The 24,789-nt window shown below is 41.0% G+C and overlaps 1 protein-coding gene across 1 annotated transcript in view; it reads left to right on the top strand.

Annotated features, from left to right (window-relative positions):
• The window catches only part of LOC126169898 (probable cleavage and polyadenylation specificity factor subunit 2), a 169,497-nt gene extending 147,760 nt beyond the window's left edge, over positions 1 to 21,737 (top strand). The window contains exons 15-16 of the mRNA XM_049920681.1: positions 18,441 to 18,578; positions 20,703 to 21,737. Of these exons, the coding sequence (XP_049776638.1) occupies positions 18,441 to 18,578; positions 20,703 to 20,795 (231 nt within the window). The 3' untranslated portion in view covers positions 20,796 to 21,737. The remainder of the gene's footprint in view (positions 1 to 18,440; positions 18,579 to 20,702) is intronic.
• Positions 21,738 to 24,789: the final 3,052 nt, after the last annotated feature.

Consider the following 24,789-nt stretch of genomic DNA (forward strand, 5'->3'; position numbering starts at 1 on the left):
ACTCTAGTATATAAGAAGGGTAAAAAAACGGACCCGCAAAATTACAGACCAATATCCCTAACTTCAGTTTGCTGCAGAATCGTTGAAAATATTCTCAGTTCGAATATAATAAACTTTCTTGAGACTGAGAAGCGTATGCACATTAATCAGCTGGTTTTAGAAAGCATCTCTCATGTGAAACTCGGCTTGCCCTTCTCTCACGTTATACTGACAATTATGGATGAAGAGCAACAGGCAGATTCCATATTTCTAGATTTCCTGAAAGCATTTGACACGGCACCCCATTGCAGGCTGTAAACGAAGGTACAAGCATATGGAATAAGTTCACAGATACGCGAGTGTCTTGAAGACTTCTTAAGTAATAGAACATAGTATGTTGTCCTCAATAGCGAGTGTTCATCTGAGACAAGAGTATTATCAGGAGTACCCCAAGGAAGCGTGATAGGACCACTGTTGTTCTCTGTATACATAAATGACTTGGCAGACAGGGTGGGCATCAATCTGCGGTTGTTTGCTGATGATGCCGTGGTGTATGGTAAGGTGTCAAAGTTAAGTGACTGTAGGAAGATACAATACAACATAGACAACATTTCAAATTGGTATGATGAATGGCAGCTAGCCCTAAATGTGGAAAAACGTAAGTTGATGTGGATGAGTAGGATGATCAAACCTGTAATGTTCGGATATAGTATTACTAGTGTCCTGCTTGACACAGTCAAGTCGTTTAAATATCTGGACATTACTTACAAAGCAAAAAAAGGTGGAATGAGCACGTGAGAATTGTGGTATGGAATGTGAATGGCCAACTTTGGTTTATTGGGAGAATTTTAGGAAAGAGTGGTTCACCTGTAAAGGAGATCGCGTATAGGATGCCGGGGCGGCCTATTCCAAGTGTTTGGGGTCCCTACCAGGTTGGATTGAAGGAAGACATTGAAGCAATTCAGAGACGGGCTGCTAGATTTTTTATTGGTAGGTTCTAACAACATGTAAGTGCTACAGAGATGCTTCAGGAACCCAAATGGGAGACCCTGGAGGGAAGGCTACATTCTTTTCAAGAAACACTAATGAGAAACTTTAGAGAACTGGAATTTGAAGCTGACCGCCAAACAGTAGTACTGCCTCCAACATACATTGCACATAAGGACCATGAAGATAAAATACTAGAAATTAGGGCTCATATGAGGGCATGCAGACAGTCATTTTTCCCTTGCTCTGTTTGCGAGTGGAACAGGAAATGAAATGACAAGCAGTGGTACAGGGCACACACTGCCATGCACCGTGCGGTGGCTTGTGGAGTATTTATGTAGATGTAGATGTAGATCAGATTCATTATGCCATGTTCCATCATGTGTGCCCTGGAGCCTAAAGCAAGCTCCGATCTTCTTTCAATCAGACATGATTTGACGGACAGTACCCCATGACTTGGAAGGATGCAATGTTAGTTCCATTAGGAAAACCAGGCAAGAGAGCATATCGACCATAATAGTTGCAAGAGTGTGGTCCTTACCAGTTGTATAGGTAAGACATTGTAGCATACGGTCTACTGCTACCTCATGTGGCTCCTTGACTTCCGAAGTCACTCGTATTGCTCCCAGTTCTGTTCAAGGTGCTACCATTCAGCCCTTTATGACCATGATAAACATCCTTTCAGTGCTAAGTGTTTCACTTCATTAACGAACCTGCTTTCAGATTTGGACCTTTCAGATTTGGGCGTGACTGTAATTATGACATGACACTGTTTGCTGTAGGTGCTAGGTACTTCAAGATGTCTACTTCATCTAGGCAGCATGGAAGTCATCACTTACACGGACAGGAATGCAATATAAGTCGTATGTCGTTCCTAAGGTCCGTATATTCAGAAGACTAACGGTGGATTGCAAGTTAGGTGCACATAAGGCATCCAGCAGTGTTTTCCACAGATGCTGCAAGGAGCCAGCAACTTAATTAAAAGGATTCAATCCAGTCACCAAATACAGCAGATGGGATGACATGATGTTTTCAGCAAATGTGTACTTTTACTGGAATGGCACAACCCAACAGTGAGTTGAGAACAACTAAGAGGAACTCAATAGCTGGAAAAATTCCAGACCGAACTGAAGTAAACATTTGGCAACATTCAGTAGCAAAACCACTTAATGGAAGAACAATTGAAGACCAGGGCCTAGTGTTAGGGGAAGTGACAAGATTTTAAATACAAAATGTTTCGGCTCTATACCACATTGTGAATCAGACAGAAGCCAACAGACTCTGACACTTGATGAAAGGAAACAATTGAAAGTCCAATACAAAATAACAATAATGATATGAAAAGGATAGATTGCTTCTCACCACATTGAGTCGCAGACAGGCATAATGAAAATGACTGACAAATATTTCAACTTCAGAGAATGATGAGAGTTAATCAAAACCCTGGCAGAGAATATGATTCAGTTTCTCCAGTCCTGGATGGTACTGAGTCACAAGAGGATTGCTCCTTTGTGGTCAGGGAAGTGGGTACCGTATTTACTCGAATCTAAGCCACACTTTTTTCCAGTTTTTGTAATCCAAAAAACTGCCTGCGGCTTAGAATCGAGTGCAAAGTAAGCGGAAGTTCTGAAAAATGTTGGTAGGTGCCGTCGAATATATGTAGCACTACACAGGCATGCTTTGCAGGCACAAAGATACATACTGGCGCCAAAACCTCTGCGTCAGTAAATAAAAAAAGGTGGAAGACGGGCTTTTCTCTCCGCCCCGAGTTTCGACCACTTCATTTTCATACATTATCCAACGAAGTAAATACGAATTCCGTATAGTTCATCTTCGAAAGTAGCAGCATTTCAATGTACTACGAAAATCTGACTGGCGAGACTGTTTGGGATGTGTGTCAATATGGCCAACTCTATGTTCTGAATTTTTTCCTACCTGTGAGAAGAGATGGTTGCTAATAGGAACTTTTATGAATTGAATTGTGAATCACATGCAGTATTCTCTTCACCATAAGAATAATACGAATATAAACATTTTGTCATGTATTCTTTCGTGTTTGCTGCTATCTCATTTAAATCCTGTCTGCCCAATAAACTACGAAACTAGAGTGAGACAACAGCAAACGTGGAAGAATATACATATCATGTCATGTTTATATTCATATTATTCTTATGCCTAATAGTGATACAGTCAGAAATGAAGCATGGCAATTGACTAGATTTTTAAATCTAAGATGACTCTTAATTTCTGTGCAGAATGTAATGTACTAAAGAGGCGCCTGCAAAGATTTTCAAACGGAGAAAAATTTTCGCTAAACTCCCGTTCAGAACATCTTCTATCATACGCAGTCTATTATTTGGTTCTTGTTGATCATTATCAAAGAAAGCAGCAGTGTAAGTAACAACAAATAGCAGTCTCTTGCCATTGTTTCGCTAATGAGAAGATTCCTCTTTTTTTTTTTTTTTTTTTTTTTAAAGGCGGCGGTAGCGCTCACAAAAGCAAGCCATGCCGTAAGCGGCGACAAGTCATAAACACTCATTATCAGAATGCGACAAACAATGCATGACACAGTACAGTAATGCATTTTCAGCTTAGAGTGATGTAAACACCTATAACAAAGAGAACGGCATTTATCAGATCAAAGAAAAATAAGCAATCAATTCAAACCAGACGAAGCACGTGAAAAAGGAAGGGTACCCGTATAAATACGGACGGAGCGCCTGACGCATAGCAATGGCTACCTGGTAAAGCTTAACTGCTAAGCTTACAACTCGAACCAAACTACTGTAGCTGTATCGTCATTCATTCGACCTAAATTGTGTCTCATATTACAATGGACCAACTTTGTTTTGATTTGGAGGTACGAGCTAAAACTTTTCTCTACCCTTGAATTTCGAGTCTCAAATTTCAGGTGTGGCTTAGATTCGGGAAATTTTTTTTTTCCTTGATTTTTCAGGTGTGGCTTAGATTCAAGTGCAGCTTAGATTCGAGTAAATATGGTATGCAAGAGGTGGTAGGCGACTGAAGAGGCAAGACATGGGAGATAAGTTTGTGGACAAGGTTGGGAGGGTAATTTCAGTCTGTGAAGACCTCAGTGAGACCCTAGGCATATTTGGAGAGGGATTGCTCATCATACAGATGTGATGACTTCAGGTGGCTAGGCTGTACGGAAGGGACTTCTTACTGTGGCTGTCGAAGTGGAGGTATTTTTGGTTGTTGGTAGGTTTGGTGTGGACAGAGGTACTGATGTGAGGTGGATGTCAACATCAAGGAATTTGGCTAGTTGGGTTGATGAGGACCAGGTGAAGTGAATGGGCAGAATGGCAGCTAGCCCTAAATGTGGAAAAACGTAAGTTGATGTGGATGAGTAGGATGATCAAACCTGTAATGTTCGGATATAGTATTACTAGTGTCCTGCTTGACACAGTCAAGTCGTTTAAATATCTGGACATTACTTACAAAGCAAAAAAAGGTGGAATGAGCACGTGAGAATTGTGGTATGGAATGTGAATGGCCAACTTTGGTTTATTGGGAGAATTTTAGGAAAGAGTGGTTCACCTGTAAAGGAGATCGCGTATAGGATGCCGGGGCGGCCTATTCCAAGTGTTTGGGGTCCCTACCAGGTTGGATTGAAGGAAGACATTGAAGCAATTCAGAGACGGGCTGCTAGATTTTTTATTGGTAGGTTCTAACAACATGTAAGTGCTACAGAGATGCTTCAGGAACCCAAATGGGAGACCCTGGAGGGAAGGCTACATTCTTTTCAAGAAACACTAATGAGAAACTTTAGAGAACTGGAATTTGAAGCTGACCGCCAAACAGTAGTACTGCCTCCAACATACATTGCACATAAGGACCATGAAGATAAAATACTAGAAATTAGGGCTCATATGAGGGCATGCAGACAGTCATTTTTCCCTTGCTCTGTTTGCGAGTGGAACAGGAAATGAAATGACAAGCAGTGGTACAGGGCACACACTGCCATGCACCGTGCGGTGGCTTGTGGAGTATTTATGTAGATGTAGATGTAGATCAGATTCATTATGCCATGTTCCATCATGTGTGCCCTGGAGCCTAAAGCAAGCTCCGATCTTCTTTCAATCAGACATGATTTGACGGACAGTACCCCATGACTTGGAAGGATGCAATGTTAGTTCCATTAGGAAAACCAGGCAAGAGAGCATATCGACCATAATAGTTGCAAGAGTGTGGTCCTTACCAGTTGTATAGGTAAGACATTGTAGCATACGGTCTACTGCTACCTCATGTGGCTCCTTGACTTCCGAAGTCACTCGTATTGCTCCCAGTTCTGTTCAAGGTGCTACCATTCAGCCCTTTATGACCATGATAAACATCCTTTCAGTGCTAAGTGTTTCACTTCATTAACGAACCTGCTTTCAGATTTGGACCTTTCAGATTTGGGCGTGACTGTAATTATGACATGACACTGTTTGCTGTAGGTGCTAGGTACTTCAAGATGTCTACTTCATCTAGGCAGCATGGAAGTCATCACTTACACGGACAGGAATGCAATATAAGTCGTATGTCGTTCCTAAGGTCCGTATATTCAGAAGACTAACGGTGGATTGCAAGTTAGGTGCACATAAGGCATCCAGCAGTGTTTTCCACAGATGCTGCAAGGAGCCAGCAACTTAATTAAAAGGATTCAATCCAGTCACCAAATACAGCAGATGGGATGACATGATGTTTTCAGCAAATGTGTACTTTTACTGGAATGGCACAACCCAACAGTGAGTTGAGAACAACTAAGAGGAACTCAATAGCTGGAAAAATTCCAGACCGAACTGAAGTAAACATTTGGCAACATTCAGTAGCAAAACCACTTAATGGAAGAACAATTGAAGACCAGGGCCTAGTGTTAGGGGAAGTGACAAGATTTTAAATACAAAATGTTTCGGCTCTATACCACATTGTGAATCAGACAGAAGCCAACAGACTCTGACACTTGATGAAAGGAAACAATTGAAAGTCCAATACAAAATAACAATAATGATATGAAAAGGATAGATTGCTTCTCACCACATTGAGTCGCAGACAGGCATAATGAAAATGACTGACAAATATTTCAACTTCAGAGAATGATGAGAGTTAATCAAAACCCTGGCAGAGAATATGATTCAGTTTCTCCAGTCCTGGATGGTACTGAGTCACAAGAGGATTGCTCCTTTGTGGTCAGGGAAGTGGGTACCGTATTTACTCGAATCTAAGCCACACTTTTTTCCAGTTTTTGTAATCCAAAAAACTGCCTGCGGCTTAGAATCGAGTGCAAAGTAAGCGGAAGTTCTGAAAAATGTTGGTAGGTGCCGTCGAATATATGTAGCACTACACAGGCATGCTTTGCAGGCACAAAGATACATACTGGCGCCAAAACCTCTGCGTCAGTAAATAAAAAAAGGTGGAAGACGGGCTTTTCTCTCCGCCCCGAGTTTCGACCACTTCATTTTCATACATTATCCAACGAAGTAAATACGAATTCCGTATAGTTCATCTTCGAAAGTAGCAGCATTTCAATGTACTACGAAAATCTGACTGGCGAGACTGTTTGGGATGTGTGTCAATATGGCCAACTCTATGTTCTGAATTTTTTCCTACCTGTGAGAAGAGATGGTTGCTAATAGGAACTTTTATGAATTGAATTGTGAATCACATGCAGTATTCTCTTCACCATAAGAATAATACGAATATAAACATTTTGTCATGTATTCTTTCGTGTTTGCTGCTATCTCATTTAAATCCTGTCTGCCCAATAAACTACGAAACTAGAGTGAGACAACAGCAAACGTGGAAGAATATACATATCATGTCATGTTTATATTCATATTATTCTTATGCCTAATAGTGATACAGTCAGAAATGAAGCATGGCAATTGACTAGATTTTTAAATCTAAGATGACTCTTAATTTCTGTGCAGAATGTAATGTACTAAAGAGGCGCCTGCAAAGATTTTCAAACGGAGAAAAATTTTCGCTAAACTCCCGTTCAGAACATCTTCTATCATACGCAGTCTATTATTTGGTTCTTGTTGATCATTATCAAAGAAAGCAGCAGTGTAAGTAACAACAAATAGCAGTCTCTTGCCATTGTTTCGCTAATGAGAAGATTCCTCTTTTTTTTTTTTTTTTTTTTTAAAGGCGGCGGTAGCGCTCACAAAAGCAAGCCATGCCGTAAGCGGCGACAAGTCATAAACACTCATTATCAGAATGCGACAAACAATGCATGACACAGTACAGTAATGCATTTTCAGCTTAGAGTGATGTAAACACCTATAACAAAGAGAACGGCATTTATCAGATCAAAGAAAAATAAGCAATCAATTCAAACCAGACGAAGCACGTGAAAAAGGAAGGGTACCCGTATAAATACGGACGGAGCGCCTGACGCATAGCAATGGCTACCTGGTAAAGCTTAACTGCTAAGCTTACAACTCGAACCAAACTACTGTAGCTGTATCGTCATTCATTCGACCTAAATTGTGTCTCATATTACAATGGACCAACTTTGTTTTGATTTGGAGGTACGAGCTAAAACTTTTCTCTACCCTTGAATTTCGAGTCTCAAATTTCAGGTGTGGCTTAGATTCGGGAAATTTTTTTTTTCCTTGATTTTTCAGGTGTGGCTTAGATTCAAGTGCAGCTTAGATTCGAGTAAATATGGTATGCAAGAGGTGGTAGGCGACTGAAGAGGCAAGACATGGGAGATAAGTTTGTGGACAAGGTTGGGAGGGTAATTTCAGTCTGTGAAGACCTCAGTGAGACCCTAGGCATATTTGGAGAGGGATTGCTCATCATACAGATGTGATGACTTCAGGTGGCTAGGCTGTACGGAAGGGACTTCTTACTGTGGCTGTCGAAGTGGAGGTATTTTTGGTTGTTGGTAGGTTTGGTGTGGACAGAGGTACTGATGTGAGGTGGATGTCAACATCAAGGAATTTGGCTAGTTGGGTTGATGAGGACCAGGTGAAGTGAATGGGCAGAATGGCAGCTAGCCCTAAATGTGGAAAAACGTAAGTTGATGTGGATGAGTAGGATGATCAAACCTGTAATGTTCGGATATAGTATTACTAGTGTCCTGCTTGACACAGTCAAGTCGTTTAAATATCTGGACATTACTTACAAAGCAAAAAAAGGTGGAATGAGCACGTGAGAATTGTGGTATGGAATGTGAATGGCCAACTTTGGTTTATTGGGAGAATTTTAGGAAAGAGTGGTTCACCTGTAAAGGAGATCGCGTATAGGATGCCGGGGCGGCCTATTCCAAGTGTTTGGGGTCCCTACCAGGTTGGATTGAAGGAAGACATTGAAGCAATTCAGAGACGGGCTGCTAGATTTTTTATTGGTAGGTTCTAACAACATGTAAGTGCTACAGAGATGCTTCAGGAACCCAAATGGGAGACCCTGGAGGGAAGGCTACATTCTTTTCAAGAAACACTAATGAGAAACTTTAGAGAACTGGAATTTGAAGCTGACCGCCAAACAGTAGTACTGCCTCCAACATACATTGCACATAAGGACCATGAAGATAAAATACTAGAAATTAGGGCTCATATGAGGGCATGCAGACAGTCATTTTTCCCTTGCTCTGTTTGCGAGTGGAACAGGAAATGAAATGACAAGCAGTGGTACAGGGCACACACTGCCATGCACCGTGCGGTGGCTTGTGGAGTATTTATGTAGATGTAGATGTAGATCAGATTCATTATGCCATGTTCCATCATGTGTGCCCTGGAGCCTAAAGCAAGCTCCGATCTTCTTTCAATCAGACATGATTTGACGGACAGTACCCCATGACTTGGAAGGATGCAATGTTAGTTCCATTAGGAAAACCAGGCAAGAGAGCATATCGACCATAATAGTTGCAAGAGTGTGGTCCTTACCAGTTGTATAGGTAAGACATTGTAGCATACGGTCTACTGCTACCTCATGTGGCTCCTTGACTTCCGAAGTCACTCGTATTGCTCCCAGTTCTGTTCAAGGTGCTACCATTCAGCCCTTTATGACCATGATAAACATCCTTTCAGTGCTAAGTGTTTCACTTCATTAACGAACCTGCTTTCAGATTTGGACCTTTCAGATTTGGGCGTGACTGTAATTATGACATGACACTGTTTGCTGTAGGTGCTAGGTACTTCAAGATGTCTACTTCATCTAGGCAGCATGGAAGTCATCACTTACACGGACAGGAATGCAATATAAGTCGTATGTCGTTCCTAAGGTCCGTATATTCAGAAGACTAACGGTGGATTGCAAGTTAGGTGCACATAAGGCATCCAGCAGTGTTTTCCACAGATGCTGCAAGGAGCCAGCAACTTAATTAAAAGGATTCAATCCAGTCACCAAATACAGCAGATGGGATGACATGATGTTTTCAGCAAATGTGTACTTTTACTGGAATGGCACAACCCAACAGTGAGTTGAGAACAACTAAGAGGAACTCAATAGCTGGAAAAATTCCAGACCGAACTGAAGTAAACATTTGGCAACATTCAGTAGCAAAACCACTTAATGGAAGAACAATTGAAGACCAGGGCCTAGTGTTAGGGGAAGTGACAAGATTTTAAATACAAAATGTTTCGGCTCTATACCACATTGTGAATCAGACAGAAGCCAACAGACTCTGACACTTGATGAAAGGAAACAATTGAAAGTCCAATACAAAATAACAATAATGATATGAAAAGGATAGATTGCTTCTCACCACATTGAGTCGCAGACAGGCATAATGAAAATGACTGACAAATATTTCAACTTCAGAGAATGATGAGAGTTAATCAAAACCCTGGCAGAGAATATGATTCAGTTTCTCCAGTCCTGGATGGTACTGAGTCACAAGAGGATTGCTCCTTTGTGGTCAGGGAAGTGGGTACCGTATTTACTCGAATCTAAGCCACACTTTTTTCCAGTTTTTGTAATCCAAAAAACTGCCTGCGGCTTAGAATCGAGTGCAAAGTAAGCGGAAGTTCTGAAAAATGTTGGTAGGTGCCGTCGAATATATGTAGCACTACACAGGCATGCTTTGCAGGCACAAAGATACATACTGGCGCCAAAACCTCTGCGTCAGTAAATAAAAAAAGGTGGAAGACGGGCTTTTCTCTCCGCCCCGAGTTTCGACCACTTCATTTTCATACATTATCCAACGAAGTAAATACGAATTCCGTATAGTTCATCTTCGAAAGTAGCAGCATTTCAATGTACTACGAAAATCTGACTGGCGAGACTGTTTGGGATGTGTGTCAATATGGCCAACTCTATGTTCTGAATTTTTTCCTACCTGTGAGAAGAGATGGTTGCTAATAGGAACTTTTATGAATTGAATTGTGAATCACATGCAGTATTCTCTTCACCATAAGAATAATACGAATATAAACATTTTGTCATGTATTCTTTCGTGTTTGCTGCTATCTCATTTAAATCCTGTCTGCCCAATAAACTACGAAACTAGAGTGAGACAACAGCAAACGTGGAAGAATATACATATCATGTCATGTTTATATTCATATTATTCTTATGCCTAATAGTGATACAGTCAGAAATGAAGCATGGCAATTGACTAGATTTTTAAATCTAAGATGACTCTTAATTTCTGTGCAGAATGTAATGTACTAAAGAGGCGCCTGCAAAGATTTTCAAACGGAGAAAAATTTTCGCTAAACTCCCGTTCAGAACATCTTCTATCATACGCAGTCTATTATTTGGTTCTTGTTGATCATTATCAAAGAAAGCAGCAGTGTAAGTAACAACAAATAGCAGTCTCTTGCCATTGTTTCGCTAATGAGAAGATTCCTCTTTTTTTTTTTTTTTTTTTTTTAAGGGCGGCGGTAGCGCTCACAAAAGCAAGCCATGCCGTAAGCGGCGACAAGTCATAAACACTCATTATCAGAATGCGACAAACAATGCATGACACAGTACAGTAATGCATTTTCAGCTTAGAGTGATGTAAACACCTATAACAAAGAGAACGGCATTTATCAGATCAAAGAAAAATAAGCAATCAATTCAAACCAGACGAAGCACGTGAAAAAGGAAGGGTACCCGTATAAATACGGACGGAGCGCCTGACGCATAGCAATGGCTACCTGGTAAAGCTTAACTGCTAAGCTTACAACTCGAACCAAACTACTGTAGCTGTATCGTCATTCATTCGACCTAAATTGTGTCTCATATTACAATGGACCAACTTTGTTTTGATTTGGAGGTACGAGCTAAAACTTTTCTCTACCCTTGAATTTCGAGTCTCAAATTTCAGGTGTGGCTTAGATTCGGGAAATTTTTTTTTTCCTTGATTTTTCAGGTGTGGCTTAGATTCAAGTGCAGCTTAGATTCGAGTAAATATGGTATGCAAGAGGTGGTAGGCGACTGAAGAGGCAAGACATGGGAGATAAGTTTGTGGACAAGGTTGGGAGGGTAATTTCAGTCTGTGAAGACCTCAGTGAGACCCTAGGCATATTTGGAGAGGGATTGCTCATCATACAGATGTGATGACTTCAGGTGGCTAGGCTGTACGGAAGGGACTTCTTACTGTGGCTGTCGAAGTGGAGGTATTTTTGGTTGTTGGTAGGTTTGGTGTGGACAGAGGTACTGATGTGAGGTGGATGTCAACATCAAGGAATTTGGCTAGTTGGGTTGATGAGGACCAGGTGAAGTGAATGGGCAGAACATGAGGTTGTGCAGAAATGTGGGTAGCATGTTGTCACCCTCGGTCCAAATCACAAAGATGTCGTCAGAGAATCTCAACCAGGTATGGATTGGGATTATGGGTTGTTGGGAAAGGTTTCTCTAAATGACCCATGTATATGTTGCCATATGGTGTCCATTGCTGTACCACAAATTTGTTTGCATGTGATGCCATCAAAGGGGAAGTAAAATTGAGTGAGAATACAGTTGGTCATAGTGACCAGGAAGGAGGTTGTAGGTTGGGAGACACTCAGACCCCAGCACCCAAAGACAGTGGCCTTGCCTGTGTGAGTTGGGCTAATGTGAATGTGTGTGTGTGTGTGTGTGTGTGTGTGTGTGTGTGTGTGTGTGTGTTTCTATTTTGGAGGGATTTTTTGTACGAAAGCTTAAACATTTAGCAGTCTTTTTTTCTTTGCGCCTATGTATGACTCAGTGCCTCTTGTATGTGCTCAGTAGCAATCTATCCTTTTCATAGTGTTGTTACTTGATGATAGGAGTCACAGAAGACTGTATAATGCTCATCTGTCAAAGCATGTCATAATGACAGAGGAATTCACTGAGCAGTGCCAGCACATTGAGAAAATGCAACAGAAAGTGGGGCCTATGGCAATTGTAAAGCACAACCATGACTTCACCTCTCTCATATGCCATATAGTAAGAGAAGAGATACAGCAGTTTCTGGCAGCCAGAAACGGCAAACTGAGTACACAACAGATAGCAACCATGAATATTGATGCCGTACTTCAAAAAGCATTAGCGAATGTTGAAGAAGACGTGCATTGATGATTAGCACAAACCTCCACCACAAGTTGAATGCACCATGGAAAATGACTTAGCCAAATCTGACTTATGCTGCAGTTGTGAAACAATAACCATGCATAAAACCAAAGCAGGTACCCCCATCTCTTCTGCCAAGTATAACCCCCCACGAAAGAACAGATAATTGGAGACTGAAAGACAACACACATCATGTGTCCACTGTCAGTATCCTGGACACATATGTTATTGAAGAGAAAGAAGACAAATGTTTGACGACTGTTATGCCACAGCCGGCCGAAATGGCCGTGCGGTTAAAGGCGCTGCAGTCTGGAACCGCAAGACCGCTACGGTCGCAGGTTCGAATCCTGCCTCAGGCATGGATGTTTGTGATGTCCTTAGGTTAGTTAGGTTTAACTAGTTCTAAGTTCTAGGGGACTAATGACCTCAGCAGTTGAGTCCCATAGTGCTCAGAGCCATTTTTTTTTGTTATGCCACAAAGTGGCTGTACTCTGGAATAAGTCGCTCTCCCTCACGTGCTAGCTGTTCCTGTCGCTGTACAGAGGTACCAGCCAATCAGCTAACTGCTGAATTCAAGAAGACTAACCAAGGTGACTATCTATGGAGGTAAGGTTGGCACAGATAAAAACCTTCGTGGCCAACAGTTACTAAGATCTCAAGAAATCCTGTCCACGAACTAGTTGATTGAAGGGCTCCTTTTCCCGTAATGTCGCCAGGTAAAGAAGATGATATGAAAGCAGTTGTGGTGAAGGTCACAAACGGGAACAGTTGACAGGAATATGTGTTGCAAGAATAAGTATCACTGACAGAACACAGCCTTTCGAATTTGTCATTTTAACAGATTGTAATTACATCTACTTCTACATTGATACTCCGCAGTCCATCTTATGGTGCATGTGGAGGGTACCCTGTACCATTACTTGTCATTTACTTTCCCGTTCCACTCGCAAATAGAGCAAGGGAAAAAGACTGTCTGTATGCCTTCATATGAGCCCTAATTTCTCTTATCTCATTTTCCTGGTCCTTATGTGCAGTGTGTATTGGAGGGAACAGTATCGTTCTGCAGTCAGCTTCAGATGCCCATTCTCTAAATTTTCTAAGTAGCGTTTCTCAAAAACATCTTCACCTTACCTCTAGATATTCCCTTTTGACTTCCCGAAAATTTATGTAACACTTGCGTGCTATTCTTGGGTGGGACTTCTTTGCAGGCATCACAAGCAGTCGTAGACTGTGGTAGATCAAAGCTACAGACGGGCAAAGTTATTTCAACCAGCACACATAACAAGATTGCTCTGGGCAGTTGATTGCCGCTGAAGACGTATGATCCCACCGTAATCAGCAAGACAAGTCCCAGATGCTCAGTTAAAACAGTGACGATATTGTTGGATGCGGAAAGCTGCTTGGGTTCACATAAGAAATCTATGCACTAGTATCAATCATAAGCATAACAGGTGGTCAAGCAGAACTTTGGCTCACTAATTGTTACAAGCTGCTTTCATATCTGTAGGAAAGTGCTTGCCAATAGCTGAACCAATACAGGATGGACAGTTCAGTGCCATTGATGAAGAATCTTGCTTCACTGGCACTACAGACAATGCAGTGCGAGAAATTACTATCAAACTGCCAATAGAATCTGGTCTGTCCGAGGAACAGCGTCAGGAAACGTTAGCCGTTCTGTGCCAATTTTTGGATGCTTTCAAATCCAGAGTGAGGAAAGGACAGGTCAAGTGGTCCATGGGAAAACATTGTATCAACACTGGGGATCATTCACCAATTAGCCACTGCTCATATAAGATGTCGATAGCTGAATGAAGCATGAGTTGAGGGAAATGGAGATGATGCTGCTAGATGACATTATTGAACTTACAGACTTTTTTGAGCCTCTCCTGTGATCCTTGTGAAGGAGGAGGAGGAGGAGGATGATTGCATGTGGCATTAACTGCTAATCACTGAAATCACAAAAAAAGATGTTTACCCTAGATTGCTTGAAAGGAGCAGAGTATTTCCAAAGTACGGACTTGCAAACAGGCTACTAGCAACTCAAGGTTGAGAAGGCTGACTACGAAAAGTCTGCCTTCACAACACCCAACTGCATCTATAAGTTAAAAATGATGCCGGTTGGACTATGTGATGACCCTGGATGGACAATATGCTTTGATAGTTTAAATAATGACAAGTCTTTGCTATCTGAATGACAATGTCATTTTTCTAAAGACATTTGAAGAATTGGATAACATTGTCATTTTCTAAGCCTCCTGACGACTGTCTTGAAATGTGTTCAGAGAGCAGACCTCCATCTGTGCCTGAGAAAGTGCCTCTTTATAGCCCAAGAAATAAAAATCTTGGGGTATGTAGTTAATGGCGATTGAGTCCATCCCTATTCAGAGAAAGTAAGAGGAGTCTCAAATTTTCCGATTTCAAGGCAAATTTTTGATGTGACAAGTTTTCTCAGAATCTGCTCATACTCCCGGTGATTCATAAAGGAATGTACCAAGGCATGTTCCTTGTGAACTACTGAAAGGAGACACCAAATTTTCCTGGAAGAAAGTGTAAGAAAGTTCTTTCCATGTCCTTAAGGAGACGATAAAATTTTCTCCTTAGCATTGTATGACAAGAGTGCCAAGATGGAACTTTACAATCCAGCAGGTATGGGATAGGTGCAGTTCTAGCGCAAACTCGGGAAGGTGTTGAAAAGGTGATAGCTTGTGCTTCAAGAAGTACATGCAAAGTCTGAAATGAACTTCTTTGCAGCTGAGAAAGCTTGGGCCATCAACATTTTGATGGACAACCATTCTCTATGCTGACTAATTAGTCCAAAGCATCCATTGGATTGATTTATGAGATGAGATGGGCACTGGGCTTCAAAGGTATGTGTCATAATGGCAGATATGTCACGTATGTGCATTGATGTCAAACAGATTGATTTCATTGTAGTGCTGCCCGTCATGACATACTCATCCTATATAACCACAGTGAAGAAAAGCACTACAAGACTCACACTGGTTTTTCTGTTCTGCAGGCACGGTGCCGAAACAACAATAGATACACTGTTCCTATTTCAACCAGATGATACTCGGAATGACTACTTGAGACACTTAATCACCAGGGCCAAAATTGCAAGACAGCTGGCTCGCATATGATTCCTGGACACTTACAAGAAGGACCAAGAGCACTTTAATGCCAAACATCATCCATGAGATACAGCCCATGGGACTGGTATGGATTTTTATACTGTAAGGAAAGTGGTACTATTGGAAAAGTTTCTAAAAGGCTGCTTTAGGCCATGTAGTAACTTTTATGGCTAGTCTTACCTTACATACAAAGTTGAGGATCATGATCTTTCATCAAGAAGACAGATATGCAGAGACATTCATGTCCTCCATATGAAGCCCTACTACATTCCTGAGGTGCAAATTGATGATCGGGGCTTTTCGTTCAAGAGAACTGAACATCTGTTTGATGATAACTAAGCTCTGACCATAGGGCTACTTTTGATACACATCCTAATGTAGAGGATGTGACAATGTGACCCAAATGTAAGGATCCTTCGGTGTTGCCATACAGAGGACCACTGACAAGATATAGGTGCTGTAGTCGGCTCCAAGGAGTACTCCTGAAACAGCAGGTCACTGTTTCTTCAGGAGAGGAAGCAATGCCACGAATTGTGCTGCTTGCAATATGGCATAGTGATTAGTGTTGGTGATTGGCATGCTGTGGGCCACCAGTTCCAATCTCATCATATACATGTATTTGTTATGTAATACACTCCTGGAAATGGAAAAAAGAACACATTGACACCGGTGTGTCAGACCCACCATACTTGCTCCGGACACTGCGAGAGGGCTGTACAAGCAATGATCACACGCACGGCACAGCGGACACACCAGGAACTGCGGTGTTGGCCGTCGAATGGCACTAGCTGCGCAGCATTTGTGCACCGCCGCCGTCAGTGTCAACCAGTTTGCCGTGGCATACGGAGCTCCATCGCAGTCTTTAACACTGGTAGCATGCCGCAACAGCGTGGACGTGAACCGTATGTGCAGCTGACGGACTTTGAGCGAGGGCGTATAGTGGGCATGCGGGAGGCCGGGTGGACGTACCGCCGAATTGCTCAACACGTGGGGCGTGAGGTCTCCACAGTACATCGATGTTGTCGCCAGTGGTCGGCGGAAGGTCCACGTGCCCGTCGACCTGGGACCGGACCGCAGCGACGCACGGATGCACGCCAAGACTGTAGGATCCTATGCAGTGCCGTAGGGGACCGCACCGCCACTTCCCAGCAAATTAGGGACACTGTTGCTCCTGGGGTATCGGCGAGGACCATTCGCAACCGTCTCCATGAAGCTGGGCTACGGTCCTGCACACCGTTAGGCCGTCTTCCGCTCACGCCCCAACATCGTGCAGCCCGCCTCCAGTGGTGTCGCGACAGGCGTGAATGGAGGGATGAATGGAGACGCGTCGTCTTCAGCGATGAGAGTCGCTTCTGCCTTGGTGCCAATGATGGTCGTATGCGTGTTTGGCGCCGTGCAGGTGAGCGCCACAATCAGGACTGCATACGACCGAGGCACAGAGGGCCAACACCCGGCATCATGGTGTGGGGAGCAATCTCCTACACTGGCCGTACACCACTGGTGATCGTCGAGGGGACACTGAATAGTGCACGGTACATCCAAACCGTCATCGAACCCATCGTTCTACCATTCCTAGACCGGCAAGGGAACTTGCTGTTCCAACAGGACAATGCACGTCCGCATGTATCCCGTGCCACCCAACGTGCTCTAGAAGGTGTAAGTCAACTACCCTGGCCAGCTAGATCTCCGGATCTGTCCCCCATTGAGCATGTTTGGGACTGGATGAAGCGTCGTCTCACGCGGTCTGCACGTCCAGCACGAACGCTGGTCCAACTGAGGCGCCAGGTGGAAATGGCATGGCAAGCCGTTCCACAGGACTACATCCAGCATCTCTACGATCGTCTCCATGGGAGAATAGCAGCCTGCATTGCTGCGAAAGGTGGATATACACTGTACTAGTGCCGACATTGTGCATGCTCTGTTGCCTGTGTCTATGTGCCTGTGGTTCTGTCAGTGTGATCATGTGATGTATCTGACCCCAGGAATGTGTCTATAAAGTTTCCCCTTCCTGGGACAATGAATTCACGGTGTTCTTATTTCAATTTCCAGGAGTCTATTTATCATTTTCAGAAGATTCTCAAAATTTCGTATGATTTTAATGTTTGCAAATTTTGGAATATTTTATGTTTGTATAACCAGCTCTCGTCACTGGTGATAACCCGAGACAAGAAGGTTGGATCATCAGATGTGGTCTGATGAAGGTCCATGCACACTTCAACACGCTGTGCCTTCTGATCAGGAGTCAAGATCCTTGGCACAAATTTTGTGGTGACACGATGCATGCTCAATTCATCAGTCAACATTCGTTGACATGTCTCGTAACCAGTAACCACTTCATCTGCAGGGTCTTAAAAGGTTCGACGTCAATCTGCATGAATCAGTTGTTGAAGTTTGGCAACAATGTCTGGTGTTGCGCGGCTAACGGGCCTTCCAGTGTGAGCATCATCATCGACGTGTGAATGGCCGGCCCTGAACTGAGCATGCCACTCAAACACACATGTATGGCTCATGCTCTGTCCCCCAAACACTTGTATCATTGCAAGGGGCTCCGTAGCACTTTTCCTGAGATTTCACACAGAGTTTGATACACATGCACTGTTCTGTTCACGCATCCATTGTAAAATCGCCACACGCCAAACACAGAGTATTACGGAAATCACTGGACACGCAACACGTCCTCCCAGCTGAATGCCAGTCCGCACACTGACTCATCAGATATGCAGCTCTCGCCACCTAGCAGTGCAAAGATCTACTACTCCTACTTTCCAGATTGCAACACCAGTCCCGAAAATTTTGGATTTCACCTCGTACATTTAATTTATTCATTTCTTGCATGACTTTTGATGAATAATTCCACTTGTCATTAAATTACAGATCTCAGGTCACCAAACAGCATTCATCAATGAATTAAAGCTTTCTGATTTCAAGCAAGTGCTCACAAAGGCCAATATCAGCTCTGAAATATCTGGAGGTGTTCTCTGGTGCTGTAATGGAACAGTGGCTGTGCGAAGGGTAAATATTTTTAATTTGTTTTATGACGTTTAGTATATATTAAGATTTATTTGTATTTATTCAATCCCTTCGGCCTGAAGAAAGACAAATTCTTCAATTTATTGTTTGATATGAAAGTAACCGCTTTAAAAATTGTTAAGAAATAGTAGTGGAGCAGTTGATACAACACCAAAGTTTTTATTAGAATTTGAAAAGGCAATTAGAGCAATTCTAGTTGTTAAATGCTGGTATAGTTAGATAATCAATATTACGAAAAGGAAGAGAAGAAAAATAGTAGATGAATATGGACCGGGGGAAAGGAATTAAAGAGGAAGTTGCCTGGTAGAGTTCTGCACAGAGCATAATTGAATCATCGCTGACACTTGGTTTAAGAATCATAAAAGAAAGTTGTTTATGTGGAAGAGACACAGGAAGGTTTCTCATTGATTGCATAATGACAAGACAGAGATTTTGGAAGCAGATTTAAAATTGTAAGACAGGGTTGTAGCCTATCCTTGATGTTATTCAATCTGTACATTAATCAAGCAGTAAAGGAAACCAAAGAAAAACTTGGAATAGGAATTAAAGTTTAGGGAAAATAAATGAAAACTTTGAGGTTTGCTGAAGACATTGTAATCCTGTCAGACACAGCCAATGGCTTGGAAGAGCAGTTGAACAGAATTTACATTGTCTTGGAAGGAGGACAGAAGTAATACATCAACAAAAGCAAAACAAGGGTAATGGAATGTAGTCGAATTAAATCAAGTGATTCTAAGGGAGTTGTATTAGGAAACAAAACACTTAAAGTAGTAGATGAGAAGAAAAGCATTTCTGAAGAAGAGAAATTTATTAACATTGAATGTAGATTTAAGTGTTAGGAAGTCATTTCTGGAAGTATTTGTCTGGAGGGTAGCCATGTATGTGAGAAATGGATGGTAAACAGTTTAGGCAAGAAGAGAATAAAATCTTTTGAAATGTGGCACTACAGAAGAATTTTGAAGATTAGATGGTTATATTACGTAACTAATAAGGAAGTGCTCAACAGAATTTTGGAGACAAGAAATTTGTGGCACAGCTTGACCACAAAAGAAGGGATTGGTTGATACAACACATTCTGGGGCATCAAGGGATCATCGGTTTACTATTAGAGGGAAATGTAGTGGTGGGGGGGGGGGGGGTAAAAATTGTAGGAGGAGACCAAGAGATGAATGTAGTAAGCAGATGCAGAAGGATGTAGGTTGCAATATTTACTCGGGGATGAAAAGGCTCGCACAGCATGGAGAACTGCATCGAACCAGTCTTCAGACTAAAGACCACAACAGCAACAGTCAACACAAGACTATAACAAAGTCCTAGGATTGTTCTCTATTACTTAATGTTATTAGACTGAATGTCACCTGTGGGAAACACACACAAGTCTGGAATTGAGATATAATTATTCAGATGAAACAAAATATTTAAAATTGCATGATCCAGGGTATTAATGACAGTAGCCCAATGAAGTTTTAGAATTATTAAATCAGTGGCATGAAATATGTCAACAGTCTCCTCCAGGATCCCACAAAACAAGAATCAAAGAAGTGACTGCAACAATTTACTAGTTGACTATGATATATCTAATAAGACACTCAAGATTTGATACCAGGGAGACGTGTCCGTTTAACACACCCATTTTGGCCAAAATTTCAATGAGGATAGCGCTTCACTTTGAGTACGAGGGGGAAAACATATTTGTAAGATATATAATAACTTTCTATGTAACTAAAAGCCAAAAGTTTCCATTGCTCCAAACTAAATATATTTGCTGTGACTAGTGAACAACCTAACATGGCTCTGTGGGTTGTACAAATTTGACTAAAAGCAAAGAGCAAATCAAAAGTAATAGCTTTTCACCAAATAGAGATTGCATCTGATTGAAAAGTAACAAATTACGTAAAAAATAACTGGTGATTTAGAATGAAATTGGGTGGATTGGTAATGTGTTTTTGACTAGTAGCTTGTAATAAGTTGAAGAAATGTTGAAAACTCTTGTTAACGGTAAATGCTTTGCTTTGTTGGGGTTGCAGGGTTTTTATTTCATTGCACTGACTGTGTAATATTACTTATATTTAGTTTTACTCATCATTAACTTTCATTATGTTTCAGCATGACACTGGCAGAGTCACCTTAGAAGGCTGTTTATCAGAAGACTATTATAACGTCCGAGACTTACTCTATGAGCAGTATGCAATTGTCTGAAATCTGTTGGTATTGTTAAAGGAAGATTATCAAGATGTTGGTGAACTTGAAGATCATCACCTGTGGCACTGAGTGTTAATGATGCAATTGAAAAGGATTGTATTTTGTGGAGCACGTATTTGTCAGCAGCTTATTTTTAAAGTCTGCTTTGTACACTTTGCTGGAAATATTGGAGATGATCAGGAGATTCACCTGTATATGGACTTGTAAATATCAATAACATTGTCTACTGCTGAGCAGTGACATAAGCCATTTCTGCAAGGTTTATATTTGAGATCCCACAAGGGATACAATTTTGTATATATGACTTTCTTTCAATCAGAGTGAAATCACAATCTTCCCTTGTGTGATGCTGATTCCTTGAGGAATCGTTAATGCACAAGTGTTATTTTCTTGGATGCAGATCAGTCATGTGTTTGTCTTGTATTCAGCACAGTGTATAGTATAAACAACTGAAAATTGCGCAGAAAAAAAAATCCATCAAAAACTATGTTAATATTTGGTGAATTCCTTGTGCCTAAAAGTTATTGATCCCGCATTTCTCTGAAACTTGTGGTGACAGGTATAAATATCAGTTTCATGAAGTTGCTGATTGTCATTTCAGTTGCCTGGTCCAACAACAAGTTTGTTTACTCTTTAAAATGTTTTAATCCAACTTTAAGAATATGTTGTGAAAATGGCACAGTTTAAGCTACCTTGAATGTGGCAGATCTAGTACTATATGTTTTATTGCTGTTTAATGTGTTCATACTATAGCTTTATTCCTACTGATTTACTGTCTGATTTTTTTCCTGTTATTTCATGTGCATGTAATGGGATGCATATGTTGTTTGGATAAAAAATGGACTTAACACTGTTTATTTTGGTCCATACCAAGGATAAACCACGATGGAAATTGCAAGGTGGAAGAAGATAAGAAATAAAATTGGGTTGGCATTCAAACAGATGCTTTTGAAAATAAATAAACTGCAGCTGTTATTCCTAAGGCAACAAGTAATGTAATATATGTGATGAACTCAAGAACAGGAGGAGTATTATTTGTTGGATGAGAGAGAGAAAATTAATGCTGAGAAGTGGAAAATAAAACGATCAAAATATTCAGAATGGAAAGGAGTTGTAAGCTGTAAAAGACGAGGAGCTAAGCAAACAGATGTATAACCAAGGACAACCATAGGAAGAAGCTAAAGAAAGACACTCTTGTTACAGTTGTACTGTTACAATTTTACGATATTTGTTCAAAATAAATAAGTACGTCAGATGGACAGGCTTGAAGTGATCAGTAAAAAGGCTGAGATTAACTAGTGTCAAAGGATTCTTATAGACAGCAGTTAAAATTTGAAGAATTACGGGTTGCAGGACATTCTGCTGCTGAAACTGAGATCTTGGTACCATTTATGGTTACTCATTGCTTTTAGGTGTTAGAATAATTACTATAATCAGTCACTTTCATTTTTTAACTCTCTATTCATTTACAATAAATGGCAAGGATTGGACAGTAAAACTAGTTATGAACTGTAAATAAATGATACAAAAACAAAAAGTTACTGGTTATGGTCATTACAGTTATACATACAACAAGGAAATTGTTTTCACCAAAAGAATAACACTAGAACCATCAAAAAAAAGTCTCCAGTATCAAGCACAATGTGTGTGTGTGTGTGTGTGTTGGGAGGGGAGGGGGGGGGGGGAGAGGAATAGATACCAGGGAAACCTCATTTTGATGAATACACTGAATAAGAGCAAGTTGAGTATTATTTGCAGCAATTCTTCCCAATGAATTTCCGTTAACTTGTTTATCTCAGATTTTCATTCAGATTTCTATCCCTCACATGACAGTAGTTGTTTTATAAAAGACGGTTTCACCAAGCGTCTTTCGCATCATATCCAATTACAATAAGAATATCTCATTTCATTGATTCAACTTTCGTTAGATTTTCGTCTATATCCCTCTCTGAAAAAAGTTGCTGTGTTGGATTTATTTTGAAAATCCCGCGCGCCATCTTGAAGAAAATATAGTTCAACTTGGCGATATGCTACTAACAACCAGTAGCAGTATGGACTGCGCAACCGGATACGTTCGTTACGCCGCGTGAGACGAGTGCCTGACATAGGCAATACATTCCATAATTAATTTTATTGCAAATTCAAAAGACTATCAGCCGTAAAGTTACGGGCCTTCACGTGTATACGTGGTGCATAACCGATCGCAATAGACCCATCACTTCAGTTTTTATTTTTTTACAATTAATCTATGACACTTGTCTGTAATTTTACTAGACTTGCATTTATTTTATGTATTCACTTATGGCGAGTAGGTACACCAATCGACATTAGCAATTGTTTCAGCCTCAGTATCTTGTTTTAATTTTAGTAGCACAAAATAAATAAATACTAACTGTAATAACGTGTTTTTACTGATAACGTTGAATGATTGCACATTACAAAGGTAGAAAATGGACCCTCCTAGTGCGACTTCATATGTGCATTGTTTATATATATTTTTAAACATAGTCACATCCTCTAGAAGCATTTCCATGAAGCCTAAAATACATAAAGATTGAAAAAAAAGCCCTATCACCGTCAGAGGGTGGTACGGGACTACAAGTCCCACCGCCACACCTCTAAAGTGAATTGCAGTGACTCAGTCACTGCCCTGTGGAAATTTACTGCCTCGCCAACACAGTTAGACCGCAATAGACCGGTGATGCTGTATTGTAACATATCACCCCGGACTACAAGTGGAGGATATACACGGCCTGTGTAACCTTCAGTCAGTTGAATATTATAGAGCCAGTACTGTTTCGTAAAGAACAAGTCAGTTGAATAGTCAAGTGTAGTTCCAGTCTTTACTTTTTTAGTTTTTCTCCGTTCAGTTCGAATACCAATGTCATATAAATTCATGCTAATAAGAGCATATTTGTCATTTTTATGAAAAATGCACATCATCTTATTTCTAATGATATATCCAGTGCTTTTTTGCTAAAAAAAAAAGTTTGAGGGTACTCCGACATTGGATATAATGCAGCGAAAATTACTTATAACTGAAGCATGGGATACCACCCATCTGCTTTTAGCCATGACGCATCAACATAATGATGTAGCGGGACCGTACAGTCATCTATTGGTAGGTCGGCGTTTGAGCGTACGCATATCCGTTTAGCACTACCATCACCCACTATTAGCGGGCGAGGGCACTACTTGCTTGTCGTACTGGCTGCCAGTGATTCAGTTGTCGAGAATGGTTGCCGCAGCTTCGAAATGCTTGAAACAGTAAATTACATCGCTTTTCCCACCAATAACTGCACTGGTATCGTTTGTATTGCATTTGCAAACATGAAAAAATGAAATAAAAAATTTACGTCCATGAAATAAATCTTTGGTACTATTCCATGTTCTCAATATCGTAAAAAAATTATTTTGTTGACGAAAAAGTTTAGGGGTACGTGTCCCCCAGTGTTCCCCCAGAAAATCAGCACTGGATATATCACACACAAAAATGCAATTTTCATTGCAGATATAAATCCCTAATCACTGATCCTTTACATATAACGTCCTTTAAAAAAATTTTCAAATTAATTTTTCCCCATGTACCCTACACTTCATGGAGATGCCCTTGGAACATGAACCTTCGTTTAAACATTTACCACAACTGGGAATCGAAAACCACCCATGTGGCAGTTAGGCATCCTACCACAGACACGCAGCCCATCAAATCAGTCAATTTGCTTTACGGTATTAAACGACTTTGGGGAACTTTGAAGTAGATTTTGTACAGAATTTTTGAGAGTTGCATCGAATTACTTTAGGTGCGGTACCAGATATCTGATTCTGTACTTCACGTATAAAATATATAAAAATTTACAAAACTCCGATTATCATGTGGTCTTTTGTCAGGTTCTGATTACAGTAAAAAATTCTCTTTCAGTTCAAGATGTAAATTTTAGTGTGGTGTCAGCTAGTAAACAAATAGGCCCTAAGAAGAGGAAAATTGCAG

Source organism: Schistocerca cancellata, chromosome 1, assembly GCF_023864275.1.
Source record: "Schistocerca cancellata isolate TAMUIC-IGC-003103 chromosome 1, iqSchCanc2.1, whole genome shotgun sequence".
Taxonomy (NCBI): domain Eukaryota; kingdom Metazoa; phylum Arthropoda; class Insecta; order Orthoptera; family Acrididae; genus Schistocerca; species Schistocerca cancellata.